Source organism: Emys orbicularis, chromosome 8, assembly GCF_028017835.1.
Source record: "Emys orbicularis isolate rEmyOrb1 chromosome 8, rEmyOrb1.hap1, whole genome shotgun sequence".
Lineage (NCBI taxonomy): Eukaryota > Metazoa > Chordata > Testudines > Emydidae > Emys > Emys orbicularis.
Genome location: NC_088690.1, coordinates 6,492,177 through 6,511,723, shown reverse-complemented (window position 1 = coordinate 6,511,723; position 19,547 = coordinate 6,492,177). Strand labels below are relative to the sequence as shown.

General features: G+C 41.8%; 1 protein-coding gene across 2 annotated transcripts; it reads left to right on the top strand.

Annotated features, from left to right (window-relative positions):
• Positions 1-1,157: 1,157 nt before the first annotated feature.
• On the top strand, positions 1,158-17,854 carry TAL1 (TAL bHLH transcription factor 1, erythroid differentiation factor). Of its 2 annotated transcripts, XM_065409792.1 has the most exons (4): positions 1,158-1,306; positions 6,507-6,926; positions 8,243-8,334; positions 14,185-17,854. In XM_065409792.1, exons 1-4 carry the CDS (start codon positions 1,293-1,295, stop codon positions 14,601-14,603), a joined length of 945 nt encoding a protein of 314 aa, XP_065265864.1. In that variant the 5' UTR covers positions 1,158-1,292; the 3' UTR covers positions 14,604-17,854. The 2 variants fall into 2 exon arrangements, with proteins under 2 accessions (XP_065265864.1, XP_065265865.1); XM_065409793.1 differs by lacking the exon at positions 6,507-6,926 and having other exon boundaries at positions 1,159-1,306.
• The last annotated feature ends 1,693 nt before the right edge of the window (positions 17,855-19,547 follow it).

Sequence of the window (19,547 nt, the reverse complement as noted above, 5' to 3'; positions counted from 1 at the left end):
TCACGCTCGGTATTGTAATGGTGATTATTTGATTAGTAGGGTTCACTCGCATTTATGTGGGACCTACACCTTAATACTTAAAGTGAATAGATTGGTATTTCAATCGAGGTAGTGTAGTTAGCACGTTTGTAAAAAGCTAGTGTGGACCCTTCCCCACATGACTGATCCAGATTTATTCTTTACCTTGTGTTAATCCCCTTGATACAGCGTATATTGTATGGTTTAGAATTTAAAAAGCCAACGTATTTCTCAAGGATAGGAAAAAATACCCTAAAGCACTCCAGCTTTAAAGGACAGCGATCATTTTCCACCTGATCTTCTATTTTGTACATGGCACTCACTTGCTATCTTGGCAGATCATTCTCTTTCAGCCATGTCTTATTGTTTTAAATAATCAGATTGTCTTCCTCCCCCAGTCCCTTCCACCCCACGTTTCACAGCCCAGCTATATTGACCGAGCACGATCCGAAATGCTTTTGTGTTTTCCCAGTTTCAAGTTGATTATTTTCCAGGATTTACCTTTTATTTCTCACACACTCCCCTCCCCACTTTAAATCCCCGAGCCCCACATGGATTGCAGAGTCTTTTACCACCCCCTCCTAAACCTGATCAGATTAAATTAAAACTAGAGATCCCCCCCCCCATTTATGCTTGCAGTGAAGAAATATTGGAGAGGGGGGGAGCTTGCTTAAATGTTCCCTGTCAGTTTGCTTTATTTACCCTATTGTCCCAGACAGCCCCCCCTCCTCACTCAATATCTCCAGCAATTTATTTTGGCTCATTAAATTTAATTAAGAACTGAGTAGGTGTTCCATATTTAATCAAAAAAATGCAGGGGCATAATAACCTCCAAGAGGACTAAAATAAAGAATTGCTATTCAAATGTGGGCAGTCATGGTGCATTTTTTATTACTCTTTTCTACAGTGTCTTTTTAAGAGCCTCTAAGCATACACACAGAAAAAGCTATAAGGCATGCATTCCAAAGTTATTCCTATGCATATCCTTGCAATAAGTTCCCGCTTTCCTTCGATAAAATTGCCAAATAATAATGAATCATTTCATAAATAATGGGTTTAGAAGCTTATCAGGGCAGGCGGGCCATTGCTGGGGCTTTATCTCTGTTGGCCACATTGCTCTAGTGTTCCGTTCTCCATACTAAATAGGAAACTGGACGTGATGTGGAATTAGATCCTGCTCCAGTGAATCCACCCAGCACTACCGTAAGAGAGAGAGGGGGAAAAAATATAGCAGCAATGAATAGGCCACAAAATGGCTCCACTCACTTTTACCAATGAAAAGCAAATGGTGAGTATATAGATTTATGTATATATAAAGGGGAAAGCGTTGTATTTTGCGCATTGTTTCCAGGGCTTCCTTTTGGAGAGCGAGCGAGCATTTTCACGTTTGTTGCGCAATATGTAAAAATGCGCAACAAAAATTAAAAACAATTCTCAGTTGTTCAATGGGTGGAGGCAGGGGGGAAGGGACGGATCTTTTTCTTTTTGGGAAATTTCGTTGAGCAAATTGATCCCAAAGTAGCTGGATATTTGATGCTGCAGAGAGAAGGCAGGATTAACAACCCTTTCTTCGGGGCAGATGCAGAAGCGAAGTATAGATATGGGTGTATAGGTTTGGGTAGGATTGGTTTTGTTCCTTTTAATCGGGATCTGGTTTTGCTATGGAGCCAGTTAATCGGAAAGGCCCTGTTTGAGTCTAGCTAGCAAGAAGCAACTCCAAAATAATGTTTTATTTCATTCTATTTTTGTTGTTGTTGTTGCTCCTGGAGGGGAAATGAACTAATACTTGGATTAATGGGTACAAATTTCCCGTCAGATCCACAGTTCTAAACAAAGACTCTAGGACAGGGGTTACGACCAGCACAAATTACGTAGGAGAAGTGGAAATTAAGACATTAAAATTATAGGATTCACCCCCCCCCATGTTATTCTAGTAACAAATTCGATCCGAAAGACGCAAATTCAATCAGATTCTCTGCTGATGTTTTAAAAGTGAAATATTATGAAGGCAAAGAGGAAAATCGGTTGGGAAGGGTTACTTATTTATCTTCCTACGGAAAATGAAACGATTATTATTTTCTGCTATTGCATTTGAACAGGCTCGGGAAATGCTCTGTGAAATGATCAGAAAAGAAAGTGCTTTGGCTAATGGCTTGTTGGTCATTGTCTCTGTGTTTCGCTGTTATTTTGCCTTGTATATTTGTGAAGGGAAAAGGAAGGATGTGTTTAAAATTGCTGATTCCTTCTTGTTGTATTGTACTCTGGTTTAACTCGTTGAAAGAGATCCAAAAATGAAATATTTCCACTTCGCAATTTTATAGAGAGAGATGTGGAGTAGACAGACATATTAGGCAGAGCTATCGACACAGGGAGTTTATATATCCTTTAGGATTACATCCTTTAAGCAGTCACAAATACCGGGATTTTTTTTAAAAAAATCATCCTGATTCATAATTAATGTCATGCTAAAGTAATTGACAGGAGGGAAATATTTCTATTGTGTGGGTGGGACTGAAAATAACCGATATTCAGGATTGGATCCCATCTCAAACTTTCAATGAGAAATTCTGACAAAGACTGTACTATATAAAAGCTTCAACCTGCGTATTCATCTCCGACTGGCTTGTAGGTTTAATTTTTAGGCCCTGCACTTTTAATAGCATGTCTGCAAATCTGCAGGCAACGGTTTGAGAAATGCTAGCTGAAAACAAACATCCTGTTTTCAGCTCTAGTCCGGTAATACAAATAAATCGTTTGTTTTATTTCGACCTATATGTGTGATGGGATATATGTAGAGAGAAGTCTTTATGTTATATATTTATATTAGTAAGGGGTTTGCATTCCTGTTAAACCCATTTATTAATAGAAATATATGAATATGAAGAACAAGATATTTCCATATATATTACATATATTATAAATTTGTATTTAAAACAAATAAATAAGTATTTATAAACGTGTTTTAATTTTATATATATATATATATATATATATATATATATATATATATATATATATATATATATATATATATATATATATATATATATATATATATATATATAAACTTATATTTGTGTGTATCTATTATATTTATATTATTAATAGGGTGTGTTTCTGTCTATATACCCTATCTATGCACACTATATTTATTATCTTTAATTAAATTAAATATAATTTATCTCTAATTAAATTTTAAATATAATTTAATTAAAGATAATAAATATAGTGTGCATAGATAGGGTGTGTTTCTGTCTATATACCCTATTAATAATATAAACATCCCTATATACATTGAAACTAAATAATATAGATTTTTTAATGTGATATCCAAATTCCAAGCCCAATTTACGCATAAGGGGAGATTATATTTGGCTCCAGTCCCCCAGCCCGTTAGTTCTGATTGGCTAGGGTGGGTGTACGGCGGCCATCCGTAGCCACACACCTTTCTATCAGCGTTCGCTATCTTGATGTCGATCTCTCCGGCTCCAAGGTTTTAATGTGCAGTTGATCTAAAGGAACTGGGGCAAGAGATCTCCCCCGGCCCCCGGGAATTAGCTGCATTATTCCGATATGGGTTTCCTTTCTCCTTGTCAAGTCGTAAGTATCCTTGAGGTGAGAGGAGAGAAGGCAGCCCTGAGCCGGAGAGATCTTTTGTTGGAACAGGACACTCGAGGGGTTCCTACTTCACTAGGACAGATGTGACTAATCGCTCACACGATGCCATATCCCGACACACCCGTAGGATCCTTTCTGGAGAGGTGGCTGGGAAAGGGCCAGCGCCCTGGAATTTTTTTCAGGTCTTCTCTACAAACGACCTGGTTAACTGAACCCCGCAGAAGCCAAGGAAATTAAGGTTAGAAAGGCTGAGTCTGGGATCAGATCAGACTTCTGCCTTCGGCAAAGCACTGGGCCTCCTTTATTTACACCAGCCCTGAAATGAACAAACCAAACTTCAGGAGGAAACAAAATGGAAACAATAATTTCTCAGCGTTAAATGCGTCTTCTGTAACGATACATCCATGTGTTTGTCTGATGGCAGATGAGCCACTAATCAGCTCCTTGCCCAGCTGATGGGTCCTGTCTCCTGCCTGCCTTGGCTAATGGCTAGAGAAGGCGCCTATAGATCGTTTTTTAAACAAGTTGACTTCAAATGTACCTAACACATTTTGGATACGACCAGGTAGTACAGCTACAGGATTGGGGTCTTTCGGCCCAAAGCCATGGGCCAGTCTGCTTAAAACAAAAATCGACGGTGTAATATGTCCCCCAAATAGGAAACATCAAATTAACCCGATGCTGCTCTCCTTACTCAAGAATAGGCCCCGGAGTAGACATTTGTTTTGGAACAATATAGCTATTTCCCATTGCTGTCATATTTGATCAGACTCCACATCTTGGTTATAGACAAAGCTAGTCGTTTGAAATGAATGGGAAGTTTATCTATCTATCTATCTATCTATCTATCTATCTATCTATCTATCTATCTATCTATCTATCTATCTATCGTATTATATTCTACTACGTTAATACGGAAATACTACATTCTTATATTTCTCAGCAAAACATTGCAATCATTGTATACAGATTAAGTATTACATTCTCCTCATGCAAGATTTTCACAATGGCTTTGCTGAGAAATATATACGGGGTGTGTATATTTTTATATATACACACACACACACACTATATATATATATATATATATATATTTATATATATACAAACACACACTATATACACACCTCGTATATATTTCTCAGAAAAGCCATTGTGATAATCTTGCATGAGGAGAATGTAATAATTTTATACACACTCTATAGCGAGAGAGAGTGTGTGTGTGTGTATAAAAATATACACACCCCGTATATATTTCTCAGCAAAGCCATTGTGATAATCTTGCATGAGGAGAATGTAATATTTTTATACACACACACACACACACATGTATATATATAAAAATATACACACCCCGTATATATTTCTCAGCAAAGCCATTGTGATCACTATGTTGCATGAGTAGAATTTAATACTTCAACTATATCTCCCTATATAACAACATAATTATCACAATGACTTTGCTGAGAAATACATTATGTGTGTGTATATTAGAACGCAATGGTTCAGTGTTAAAGCAATCAAACGTAATACTATGTTTATAGCAAAGTACTATAATATAATGCTATATATTTGTATATACATTTATTGTAATGCAATATAATCGCCACAATGGCCCTGCATTTTATAGTGTATGTATATATGTGCGTGTATATATAATATAGGATACACATATATATGTAAATACTACTATCCAGTGTGTGTATGTGTCCAGATAGAAATATAATACCCCTTTAAACAGTTCTCGAATTAGAAATAAACACGTTCTTTCATGCTCTTTAGAGCTGGTAACCATGATACATTCATCTTCAAATCAACAGTTTCCACGAAGGTTGGTTGAGTTCAAAAGCGTAACCTGCGGTAGCAGCAAAACGGTGTTTCCATTGGAAATCTCGCCAATAAACGCCTATTTAGCCCTGTCCTTTTGTCAACATTAACTGTAATAAAACGAAAAATCCGAAGCTCTCGGTTTACCCTTCGATAAAAATGTGCTATTCTTTAAACACCATCACGTCCACGTCTTCAAACCCTGGAGTTTATTCTCTTTCTCTATCTGGACTGCAAAACAATTAATAGAAAATAAACGATTCCAGCGGGGGCTAAGTCACCTGATAGTGCAACAGCAAATGTTGGATCAAGGAAAAGATTAAATGTGAGGCTTAAATAGGCAACACACACAGAGATATTAAGCTAAGGCTAATGGTGAAAGGAATAGTGATCCCTGGGCTTGGGGGGATTGCCCCAAGCCCATCTGTTGGCCACACCTGGCTCCGGTGAACCCTCATCTTTTTAAATACTGGGTGAAATCCTGGCCCCACGGAGGTCCAGGGGACTTTTGCCATTGACTTGAATGGGGCCGGGATTTCATCTCTCGTCCTGCCCGGGCGGAGAAGCTGCCCCAGCGCTTCGGTACAAATAGCTGAGCGTGCCCCTCTTCTGATCCAAAGACTCGTCTGGATCAGAATATGATTTCTCCTGCTACGAAATCATTGCAGCGGGAGCTTGGCTCCCAGGCCGGAACAATGGGCGCCGAGGTGTGCTTGCCTGGACGCTGCTGTCAAACTGGCAACATCTGTCACCGTCACCTCTTTTCTGTTCCTTTTTTCCTGCCCCCCCTTTTCCTTTCCCCCTCTTTTTCATCCCTCTTCCCCCTTTTCTTTCCACCCCTCCCACCACTTTTCTTCTTTTTTCCATCCCTCTCCCAATCTTTTTCTCTCCGTCCCTCCTCACTTTTCTTCTTCTTTCTTTCCATCCTTCCCCCAGTCTTTCTTTCTTTCTCCCTCCCCCCTCTCGGCCGGGCAGTCCCTCCGCCTCGCAGGGGTGCTCTCGGCTCCCCCCACCCCCCTCACCTCCTCTCCTCTCTCCCCCAGGACGATGGAGAGGCTGCCGGCGGAGCTGCCCCCCAGTGACCCGCGGGATGCCCGGCCCCCCCAGCAGCACGATCCGGGAGCGGAAGGCACGAGCGAGCCGGAGAGCAGCCGCGGGGGGATGGAGGTCCCAGGAGAGCCCCAGCTGCTGCTCAATGGGGTTTCCAAGGAGACCGGCCGGCCCTCCCCCGGGCCCCCCGCCGCCGCCGTGCCGGTGATCGAGCTGGTGCGCAGGGACATAAAAGGCCGCGAGGCGCCCGGCGAGGCGATGCAGAGAGCGCCGGGCGCCGAGCCGTGCAGAGCCCCGGCCGAGGCCGCCTGCGACGCCCGCATGGTGCAGCTGAGCCCCCCGGCGCTTCCCCTGCCGGCGGCCGGCAGAGCCATGCTCTACAACATCGGCCAGCCGCTGGCCACCATCAACAGGTCCGTGCCCTGCCCGATCTCCCCGTCTGTCCCCGGGAGGCTGTCCGTCTTTTTCTGTCTGTCTGTCCGTCTCCTCACTCCTACAGCAGCATCCGCGCCCTGTCCTAGCCTGAGATGAAGTCTTTAGTACTGTTTCTTCGGAAAACTGCAGGATTATTTATCTTCTTCTGTCTCTCCGACCTCTCTCTGTCTTCCTGTCCTGCACGTATCTATCTATCTATCTATCTATCTATCTATCTATCTATCTATCTATCTATCTAATCATAAAAACCGAAGTTCATAAGGACAGGAGGTTGTCTGGCAAAGGAACCTTTCTCTATCTGGGCATGTAATAATATTTGTGTGTGGATAATTGTGGGAGAGTTTGTATGTATGTAATTTTGCAAAGCAAAACATCTGTTGTAGCCCTTGGAACAAGGGTAATTATATATATATATAATATATATATATATATATATATATATATATATATATATATATATATCATACGTTAAAATTATATTAAAATGTAATATTTTAAATGCAAAGGTGTAAACGTAGACAGTGCTATATTTATCGAATGGGCAATTTTTTTGTTTCCTTGAAGAAATCTCTCAGCTCTTTGCACTGGGTGAGATGTGTGTGACCCTACAAATAATCATGACAGTGGGAAGAAATTGCTTCAGAATATGCATTGTATGTAGTGTGTGTAAATAAATATATACACACACCCTACAATGCAGTTATATAATACAATTCAATTCCATTTTCTCTCATTCAATACAAATGAATAGTAGTTCAGCATATGTGTGTTATATATCATCTAGAGAAACCTGTTCCAGAGATCAGGTGGCCTCCTGTCTTAAAAGACATGCCAGAAAGTGCACATAAAAGTATTAGAATTCTATCACATTGATTGGAAGACCTACAAATTTTTATCCTGGTCACTTAAGACAGATGTCTGTTATGCTGCATATGTAAATGTATGTATAATGTGTATATGTATAATGTGTGTATGTGTATCTAGATCTGTACACTCACACATGCATTCATATATCCTCAACTGGTATCAACTGGCATAGCTTGATAGATTTGAAAGTCCCTTTGATGTCAGTGGAGCTAAGTTGATTTACACCAGCTGAAGATCTGGCCTATAATATCTAATAGTTCTTCTTCAAGTGGCTGCTGCACAGATGCCCATGGTGCTCCCCACGAGTGGAAATGTGTAGCGTCCATCTCGAAGAACCCCGGCGACACGGGAGAACCCTTCATGAAGTGTGTCTGTGTGTTTTCCTCCTCATTTTTTTTCTGACCTTCTCTTTGTACCTTGTTTGCAGTGGGTTTTTTGGAGAGCCAGACAGCTTCTCAATGTACAACAACAACAGAATGAAAAGAAGACCGTCTCCTTATGAAGTGGAGATCAGTGATGGTGAGAATCTTTTCTTCTGCTCCCGATGGTGTATATCAAGTGCAAAGGGATGTAGCTGGTGCTTAATGTTGGTGACATGGGAAGGTTGCTTAGACCAACATGTGTTGGGATAAAATACAAAGCAATAAAAGGATGAGGGAGAGGATGACATCACTCCTACTGTCTGATAGCTTACTCCTGCCCTGGGTCTTGACTCCTGGATAATGGAGCCAATATTTCCCGCTCCATCTGGTAACCAGTCTGATGATGAAGGACTTAATAATATTGCCCCAGTTCAGCAATGCACTCTAGCAGGTGTTTAATTCCATCCCTATTCTGCAAACCACTTAGCACTTGTTTAAGGCTATGTCTACAGAGCCCATGCTGGCCTAGCCCCCTAGTGTAGATACAGTGTACAAGACAGAAGGAGTTTTTCTGCCAGTGTAGGAAGGCCACCTCCCTGAACAATGTTAGCTATGCTGACCGAAGTGGTCCTCCATCAGCATAGCTGCATCCACACTGGGAGTTTTATCAACATACTACATAGTCTAGGGAATGTGTTTTTTTCACCCCCAGACTGACATAGCTATGCCAGTATAAGTTTTAAGTGTAGACCAGGCCTAAGTCCCATTGTAGTGAGAGAGAATTATATACATGCTTGAGTGCTTTGCTGAATAGGGGCCATTCTTCTGAGGTGCAGTAATTGCAAAGACACTTCAGCAAGTCACCATATAGAGGCTTGCCTTGTGCCAGAAGCTCTCAAGCAGAATTGCCCTTTGAAATTGACCAGTTCTGCTTCCAGACTGCTGGCCCAGAGTTTATAATGTATTTTAAAAAATCTTTCAAAGTATGGAAGGAATTAAAAAGCCTAGGATATTATCTCACTACCTACCCCTGTGCAGTCCTATTGGTTTCAGTGGGAATGCCTATGTGAGTAAACACTCCTATGTAGTGTATGTTTCCAGTCAAAGGTCCTTAGTTTTTAAATCAAAGCCTAAAGCTCTCCACAGTGACAGATGTCTATAGAAATGAGATGAAAGGATAAAAAGAAAATGCATTTTAAATGATAAAACATTGAAATCCACAAAAGCCCGAAATTTCAGTTACCTTCATTTGTCTTTCTTTTTAGCTAACCTATCCAAATAAAACCCCAGTCCTCCACATTTCAAAAGAAAATTGTGAGGCTAACATAATGCTTGCAAAACATCACTCCAGTCTCACTGCATTTATGTTATTCCCTTTCCCTCCATCCTCTGTCTGTTTGTCCATTTATATTGTAAGCTGGTTGGGGCAGGGACTGTCTCTCACCATGTTTCTGTACAGCACCTAGCAGAATAGGGTCCTTATCTTGGTTGGAGCCTTTAGGTTCTACCATTATATAAATAATAATTAAGGCTGACAAATAAAAACACAAGTGTGTATCAATGTCATGAGAGTCTGAGCAAGAGTTTTAACCTTACCACTGAGTTTACTTGTTTTTAGCGTAGATGTGAAGTTTTACTTATATATAATACACACAATAACTGTTTAGATGAGCAGTACATGTATAAATGTATTTGAAAGAAAAGTGAATATGTATTTACTAGATAATGTATTAGGTATAATCATTGGGCCTGATCCTGCGGATCCCAAATTGGTTGATTAAGTATTTGCCGGATCAGGCCTTTGAACTAGGATAGTTTTGAGGGGTGTATCTCAGGGAGCAGACTGGGACCCTGAGCCTGCAAACACTAACGCATGTGAATAACCTTAAAGTTACATGGGTGAGTGTTTGCAGGCCCAGAGGGCCTGATCCAAAGCCCACTGAAGTCAGTGGAAAGATTCCAAGGGGTTTTGGATCAAATTTATATTTAGCAAGTCAAGTAAATAGGGCAAAATTGTGCCCCTAAACATGAACATGCAACTTCCACTGACATCAATGGACTGCAGCTGATACAAGAAAGTGTAATGTCTTCAGAACAGTTATGGTTTGTCTGTCAAGGAGTATTTCATATCTGACAAGATTTGCAACATGGGTCATTTGGGGGGAGAAACAGAGACATTAAACTAGGAGCGCTCTTTGGGAGATAGAATGGCAAAATAGGCCTGGACTTTTTCTCCTAAAATAGGGGCAGTGTAGGTATGCAAATTTCAGTTTTAAGCTTTGCAAGTCAGTTCGATTTATGATCAAACCAGAATGAGCAGGTGGAGAATTGGCATTCACAGGGGCAGGGGACTGGACAGCGCATAAGTGAGGTACAGAAATGAGAGTATGGTGGCCATTTTTAGGCCTTTCAGTTGCTTCCTCTGCCAACCAGGATAGTGGCTTAATCTGGCATGTTTAAAACCTGCACTTGGAAGAAACTGATAGCAGACGGGCCAGTCACTGACCCAGAAATATGTCTGAAGATTCTAAGAAAATAATATATGTTGCAAGCAGAGTCTCAGTAGCTCCCGATGTCAGCTGGACAGATTCTTCCCCCGCCTGCAGCGCCCGCTCCTCTCAGCTTATTGGATCATGAGTAACAAACCACCTGGCTTCCTGGCTTTCTCCCAACCTTCATGTTTACCCCCACAGGGCTCAGCCCTGAACTGCACAAGCTGAGTGCTTCAGAGAGGAACAGTGGTGAAGCCCCCAAAGTAACTCCAATCAAAATCCTTTTTCGTGAAAACGTTTTGTCGAAGTGTTAAAATTTTTGACCGCTCTCCAAGCCAGCTGCAAAACAAATAAATACATAAAGTTCACAAAAAGTTTTGAAAACTGTTTGCAAAAAAATTCTGTTGGGATTTTGAAAAATTTCTCCTTTTGATTTTTATTATATTTAACAAATTACGGAGAAAGCCCTATTCAATCTTCTGAATTAATTACCAGACAAATTTCATTTAGAAGAATACCTCCGTTTTTCACGACCTATCCATAAAGCGTCCTGTGTTATCCATCACTTCAAATATTTAAATCAAGAAAGGATGACTGTTTTTCTAAAAGATATGCTTCAGTTCAACCATAGTTACTGGGTTCAATGCAGGATTCCGGAGATGAAATTCTACACCTGCATTGTGTCTGATGTCAACGCAGGAATCGGGGTGAAATTCTATGGTCTGCGTTATGCCTGATGTCATCTTAGATCAGGGGTCGGCAACCTTTCAGAAGTGGTGTGCCGAGTCTTCATTTATTCACTCTAATTTAAGGTTTCGCGTGCCGGTTATACATTTTAAACTTTTTTAGAAGGTCTCTTTCTGTAAGTCTATAATATATAACTAAACTATTGTTGTAGGTAAAGTAAATAAGGGTTTTAAAATGTTTAAGAAGCTTCATTTAAAATTAAATTAAAATGCAGAGCCCCCCGGACTGGTGGCCAGGACCCGGGCAGTGTGAGTGCCACTGAAAATCAGCTCGCGTGCCACCTTTGGCACGCATGCCATAGGTTGCCTACCCCTGTCTTAGATGATCACAGCATTTTAAAAAATGTATGAATGGATTCCTTAGGGGCACCAGCCCCCCAGTGAACTCAATGGGTATTCTGTGCATGCAAGATTGGGCCCTTGGCTTTTTCGCCTTTCTCTGGAGCATTGAGCATCTGTTAGGATCAGGTGGGCGTATCCCACACGATCAAATGTCCTGCGTATGCAGCGGAGGGGGGAATCTGGGGTGGGTAGTGATGGACCTCAGTCCTTCCCATTTTCTGTGATTGTTCTTGTTGTTATTTGGGTTGGATTTATTTTTAACGGTGGGGAGGGGAAAGGGACGATTGTGCATTTCAACTATGCAGCTCCTGGTAATGTGATTGAGATGTGTCTGTTTGCTTATACATGGCTGATTTGGTTTGGAGGGGCCAGTAGCTTGAATCTGTCGCAGCAATGACTGCAGTTGCTTAGAAGTGTTTCCAGTTGCAAAGCCCATGGAATGGATTTTTCTCACAACACATCATGTGTCAGTGTTTTCTTTTTCCCAGCCAGCATTTAATTTCCTAGTGTTTGGGATTTCTGTCTTCTCTGATCTTGAGGGTGGATGTATCAGGAGGCAGCCGCATTTTATTAGTATGTTGCAACAGTATTATAAGTGAGCTTCAGAGCACATCGTCTATTATCCATTTGCTATAGCTGAACTCCCCACCCCAGGAGTCCAAGTGTGTGTTAACAACCAAAACACGCACAGTACAGTGGGCACATGGCTAGAGCCAAAGCATCCCACTGGTAGGCACGAGCATTGGGTGATGATGGAACACTGGGCAGTCTAAACAACTGACCACAGGCAGGTGCATATTGGTCAGGGACTTATTCCCACCATGCAGTAATCAGACAAGGGATTTCAAGAGTATAGCATGTGGTCATGTTCTGTACAAGGCCATGTGATCTGTCATTCAGTGTCACCCCCATAGATATTATACATACATTTGTCCTTGGTGTTGTGCTTTTCCAGGCATGTCTCTCATCTTTAGAGTGGTTTTTGCCATGGCAACCCTCATGAGGTCTCCTGCTAGGCTCCTTCAATAACGATTTATGGAAAGCAAAATATGTATTAATAATAATACACTCGGTGAGTACTATTTGGATAGAAGTTGCACTGTCCAATAGTTGGAATGAGTGCCCGGTTGTACATGCTTCCACTGGTCCAGGGAAATGGGATGCTGAGATTGCACTCCAACCTGGATCTTATGCATGGCAGGACCCACTGATAAATCTTTCCCCTCCATGCATACAACCCCCACCAATGGCAGTAGGCGTTATGATCACACATTGAAAGGAGAACACACAGTCAATGTTGCTATCTATCTGGTCTTCCGGGATGTTACCTGTTTTAGGTTAACACATTCATTCTAAAACTGGCCATGGGGTGAAACTAGCCATTTTAAATGGAGTTCACTGCTTGCCAGGCTAAATTAACAGCAGTATTTTATTGTTGTTTCCCCTCCTACAAAAGTCAATCAAAATAGAATCAGGTTGAGGGTATCTACAGGACAGGAAAAACATGGTCAGCGACAGCATCATTGTAAGGCGCTCCAGCTGCTTTGCCAACGTTCCACAATGCTGACCCGAAGAGAAAGCTTCTAAAACTGATAGGGGTTCCAGGATGATTTGGTTCCTGGTCTCCATTCAGAATTCCAACAGAGGCACTAATTTTTGTTTGTTTGGCTTTGGTCATAGAATGTCAGGGTTGGAAGGGGCCTTAGGAGGTCATCTAGTCCAACCCCCTGCTCAAAGCAGGACCAATCCCCAGACAGATTTTTGCCCCAGATCCCTAAATGGCCCCCTCAAGGATTGAATTTACAACCCTGGGTTTAGCAGATCAATGCTCAAACTAGGAGGGAGGCTGGTTTTGTAATGTGGCTACCTGTTCCCAAGGAATTGGGCTGAGTACCAGCAACTCATTTCACATAGGCCATCAAATGGACACGTAACAGCTTTAAGCTCCCTACCAGCTTTGGGTTTGTATCAAATAAATGATTTAGACAAGTATCTGTATCCTGACCATAAAACCACCAAAACCTCTGCTCTCTCACGTTGTCTCTTGTCATATCTGTTTTGGCCAATGTTAAGAGACGTTAATGAAGTATAAAATATAAGGCAGCTGCATGAGCTAACCTTGTACAAGTCCTTTATCACTGGGATATGATGAAAACAAACAGCCTGCTAATCACATATATGGCCTAAGCTTTCAAACTTAGCTGACTAAAGTTAGACGCCTAAATAGAAATGATCTGATTTTCAGTTCCCATTGGCTCGAACGGAAGTTGTGGCAATTCTAAAAACCAGACCACTTCTGTTGAGATGCCTACCTAGGGAAGTAGGTGCCTAAAGTTAGTCAGTCACATTGGGAAATTTTGACCGTTAAGTGAAATGATAAATTATCTGTTTAATGCTGCCCCTAATCATGCACTATTGTAATTTCAGGTCCCCATACAAAAGTGGTCCGCCGCATTTTTACCAATAGCCGGGAAAGGTGGAGACAACAGAATGTCAATGGTGCATTCGCAGAGCTTCGTAAACTCATTCCGACCCACCCACCTGACAAAAAACTGAGCAAGAATGAAATTTTACGTCTGGCTATGAAATACATCAACTTCCTGGCCAAACTGCTTAATGACCAGGAAGAAGAAGGAAACCAAAGGGGCAAAGCGAACAAAGACACTGGGATAGTCCAAGAGGACCTCCTGCAGGACATGTTGTCTCCAAACTCTAGCTGTGGAAGCTCTTTAGATGGAGCAGGGAGCCCGGACAGCTTCACAGAAGAACATGAAACATTAGATTCAAAGCATACGAGGACTCTTCATCACTCCATTCTTCCTGTAGAAGGCAATGCCCAGCGATGACGACCTTACAGATCCCTCCTAAAACACAGAGGGGAAAGTAAACCCTAAGTCTCTGGGTCTTGGAATTACACCCTATTTTCTCAGCTCTACATCTCCAAAAAGAAAACAGGAACTTGAGCTCGTCAAGTTCTCACTCCAATATTTCTAAAGGTCACAATCCCTGAACTAAAAGGACAGTGAGTTGATGGAGAACAAGACCAAATCAAGTGGACATTCAACATTTAGGTACTTGATCGGATGGAGATGAAAGTCATCTTATTGTACATATTGTTCATGGATGTAATACTGGATGGGGGGAGGGAACATTGCTGACACCTCTTCAATATCAAGTGATTTGATGATGATCTCTTGAAACAGAATAATCATGGATCAGAAACAGGCAGCAACTCCCTCTTTCACTGCCAATGGAAGCTACATGTCCCTTCCATTTGCATGTGGCACTTGGAAACTACCAAAATCTCTAACAGTTCTGCAGCATCTCTCCAAACCATTCTGATGACGTATATGCAACTTGTCGGTGTGGAAGCTAGGACAATGCCTTCTTGTTGTCCAAGAGCTTTTGACTGTACCTTTTTAAAGAGCTGAAAAATGCCTCCCACTAAAGAACTATTACAAGGAATGAGACTTTTTTTTTTTTCCCCAAAAAAACCCCCAAAACCTTAGCCTAACTTTGGATTGTTTGAGGTGTTGTATTTATGATATGGAATTACTTCTGTTTAATAACCATCATGCAGTATCCACTGAAAGAAAAGGTACACAGATGTTTCCTGCTCTCTCCCTTCCCAACTACTGCGCAATGGCTGAAATCCTGGCCCTGTTGAAGTCTACGGGAATCTCGTCACTGGCTTCAGTGGGGACAAGACGTCACCCGAGGATTACACATTTCAGTATGGGCGAGCAGGAATTTTCCTTGCAATTGTCATCCTGGTATTTTAGTTAAAAACAAAGGCAGGGGTGGAATAACAAATTGTGTGTGTGTGTGTGTGTGTGTGTGTGTGTGTGTGTGTAGAAGGGATATAAAAGAGATTTAATTATGTGCTTTGACTTGTTGGGTTTTACCCATTTGGAAAGGATGGTTATTTCACTTACCCTCCCCTCTCCTGTCTGTTCATTAGCCCCCCGGTTTGATCCTGCCTTTTTGTCTACTTAAGACTTCCGCCGGAGCCTTGTCTACACAAGGATGTGTGGCCATCTCTAGACTTCTCAGAAGCAAAGCAGTTGACCTGGGCTCTGAGACTCACAGCCGCGGGTTTGTTCTTGCTGTGTAGATTTACACTAAGGCCTGGTCTACACTGGGGGGATCGACCTAAGATATGCAACTTCAGCTACGAGAATAGCGTAGCTGAAGTCAATGTATCTTAGTTCGACTTACCTTGGATCCTCATGGCATGGGGTCGATTGCCGCGGCTCCCCCGTCGACTTTGCTTCTGCCTCTCGCCGAGCTCGATCCAGTACAGCAGTCGACAGGAGACCGCTCGGGGATCGATTTATCGCGTCTATACTACACGCGATAAATCGATCCCCGATAGATCGATTGCTACCCGCCGACCCAGCGGGTAGTGTAGATGTAGCCCGAGATTCAGTGCTATTAGCGACACATACAGCAATTCCCAGGCATGCAGACGTACTGTAAGTTGGTGGCCACATATAACCAGATCACTTTAAAAAAGAAATTATCCTCCATCTGGAGATGTCCATTGAATGACACTTTAAAAAAAGCAGAGTACTTAAAAAGTGTGGCCTAGATTCTCAACTAGCGCAAATCAGGGTCATTCCATTGACTCCCATACTATGGCAGTTTACACAGGCTGAGGAGCTAGACCCTGCATATCCCATGAACAGCAGAACCTACATAGGACTCTCTTTTTCCCACTTGCTAATGATCGATGGAGCAATCGCACCAGAAACAAACTTTCTCGTTATCCACTTGCTCAACAGAGATTCAGAAAAATCCACACAATGCTGGAAAGCCCCCTTCTTTGTAAGGGAAAATCACTAGAATGAGTACACTTCATACAACCCTATCTCTTATTTATCATAGGTGTTGAGGTACAAGGCAATGCAGATATTTCCATGTGTGAGCATTTAGAGCCATTAGTTTGCCTATTGGAAAGCCAGGTTGACCCTATTTTTATTTCAGGGTACAGTCACTTCTTTTTTTTAATGCCTGTTTATGAAAATGGGTCGATACTATCTTGGAAGTAATATGAGTGAGGCTGGGTTCTCTCGGTGTTGTGTGTGGGTATATTTAGGAGGATGCTCTGAGTTCCCCATTGATATTTTAGGGTGATCCCAATCCCGTAAATGGTCTCAGAATTCACCCCTATGCAGAGGGCCAGTACATTGCACATATAAAGTCCTCAAATGGGGCTCAGGTGAGACTTACATTATGTGGGCATTAGTCAGGGTCAGTTTCACCGTCTGGTCTTATCTAAAGGCCAGACCTTGCTCCAAAGGGAGTTGTCACTGACTTCAACTCAGACGCCGATCGGGGACGCTTTCTGTGATGGGGGGAACTATATAGTGGGGTAAGAAATTGGAACCTGAGCCTGAGAGATGCTGAGGACTCTTAACTCCTGCAGGGGGCGCTCATCACTTTGCAAGATCAGGGGCTCAGTAGTTTCTGGGGGAGGAGGGAGAGACATTTTGTTATGAAGATGAAGTCTTATTCCTTTTTTTAAGGGATTGAAATAATAATGACATTTTACCCCTTTTTGGACGGATATTCCAAGACAAGTCATTTCAAATGTTAGAAATCCCCCCTCCCCCCTTTTTTTTTGTATCTGAAAGGAAGACAAAAATGGTACAACTTATAACCCTTTTACAAAACACATATATTTGTAGCCTCTTAGCAGAATACAACTTAAGTATATCTGAGGTATGTATAGTTGTACTTTAATTGTGATTTGAATGGTACATCTCCTATTTCTCCATCTCTTCTTCTGCCTGCTCTGTGTCTTGGTGTATATAACATCATCCCATTTATGTTTGGAATCAGCACTTTCAGTCAATGTTGTACTCTGTGATGAATTCTTTTCTTTTCTTTTTTTAAAATTCCTTTGGTTTCTGCATTTTTCTGCAGAAGTTAAGTAACCAGACCTGGTACCCTTATTATCTTTGTAAAGCCGATTAGGCAACCCACTGTGGATGTGCTATTTAGAAAACACATTTGTTGTAATGTGTGTGTATATATAAATATATATATATAATGAATATATCGAGAATATTTCTAAATAAAGTTTTACAAATCAGCCTCTGCTCTTTTTCTTAATGCTTATCATTCAGTATTTTTTTCCTCCATTTTCATGAGCTGTAACTGCAACCGGATGTCAGTGGGTGTTATAACAGAAGATGGGAGTCGACTGCAGTCTCTTTGGGCTTGTCTTCACTACCCGCCCGGATCGGCGGGTAGAATCGATCTCTCGGGGATTGATTTATCACGTCTCATTGAGACGCGATAATCGATCCCCGAATCGACGTGCGTACTCCACCAGCCCAGGTAGGAGTAAGCGCCATTGACGGGGGAGCTGCGGCGGTCGATTTGCCGCCGTCCTCACAGTGGAGTAAGTCGGATCGGATATGTCGAATTCAGCTACGCTATTCCCGTAGCTGAATTTGCGTATCTGAAATCGATCCCCCCCCGTAGTGTAGACGTAGCCTTTAGCTCAAGCTGTAGGGAGTCCAGTACTGCCAACCTCAAGCATGAGTGTAGCTTTAAAAAAATAAAAGGCAAGATTGACTTAAAAAATCATGAGATCCTTTTAACAATAATAAAACGTGTACCTTTTCTCTGCCTTTTCCAGCTCTTCTCTGCAACCAGCAGGATTAGAAATTTCACTTATTTTCAAAAATAAAAGCTGAGATTCTCTTGCTGCCTCTTGATTCCAAGAGCTGGGGATTTAAGAAAAACGCCAAACATCGTTAGACACACGGAAGTTGGTAACATGGAGACTCATGTGATTAGTTGTGGTCATCATGCTACATTTAAGTGCAACACGCTGGACACTAGTTTCTCGGACACTGACCTGGGCTTGAGGAGACTTGGGTTCCAATCCCAGCTCTGTCATGTGCCTCAGTTTCCCCATCAGGGACTAACAATACTGACTTTCTTTGTACTGTGCTTTGATATCTGAAGATGAAAAGTGCTATATAAGTGCTAGTTATTATTGTTCTATTTCTAACTTCCATGATTCAGCCAACTCCGATGATAAATATTTTGTGTCTCTTAGCAGGAGCAGAGAAGGGGAGAAATCCTACACATAGAGAAAAAATTAAATTAAAAGCGAAAGAAATAAGAATAATAGGAAGGGGGAAGGTGTTAAGGGACCCCTCCTGTTTAATGTGCTCATTTCAAACATGGCCATTATGATCGAGAGCAAATTAGCTGCGTTGCTTGACTGCTAAACATTCCCAGGGGGGGAAAAAACTCCCCCTTCACATCTGGCCTCACTTCTTATTTATGAAACAAACTGATGAGGGCTCAGTGGAGAGAACATAAGAGCAGCCAGACTGGGTCAGACCACAGGTCCATCTAGCCCAGTATCCTGTCTTCCGACAGTGGCCAATGCCAGGTGCCCCAGAGGGAATGAACAGAACAGGTAATCATCAAGTGATCCATCCCCTGTCACCCATTCCCAGCTTCTGGCAAATAGACACCAATGTGCATTACTTTGCATAATGAACTGAGCTTCCATTTAAACAAAGTCAACTTTTTGAAATGCTTTAATACATGAGGAGGGTAATTGCTTTTAAAAATAGATCATTATCAAGAGATGTGTAGAAATAAATACTTTTTAAATGGGTGAGCCTACAGCACTTGATATAAAGCACTTACAAACTAAGTTACATACAATTATTGACTCTGTGTGTGTGTGTGTGTGTGTGTGTGTGTGTGTGTGTGTGTGTGTGTGTGTGTGTGTATAAACAGCTATACTGGTTCAGATC

Bases quoted from the DNA above. Each gene is read 5' to 3' on its own strand.
- TAL1 (XM_065409792.1), top strand. The intron at 6,927-8,242 runs GTCCGTGCCCTG...CCTTGTTTGCAG, and splicing joins CCGCTGGCCACCATCAACAG to TGGGTTTTTTGGAGAGCCAG. The intron at 8,335-14,184 runs GTGAGAATCTTT...TTGTAATTTCAG, and splicing joins TGAAGTGGAGATCAGTGATG to GTCCCCATACAAAAGTGGTC.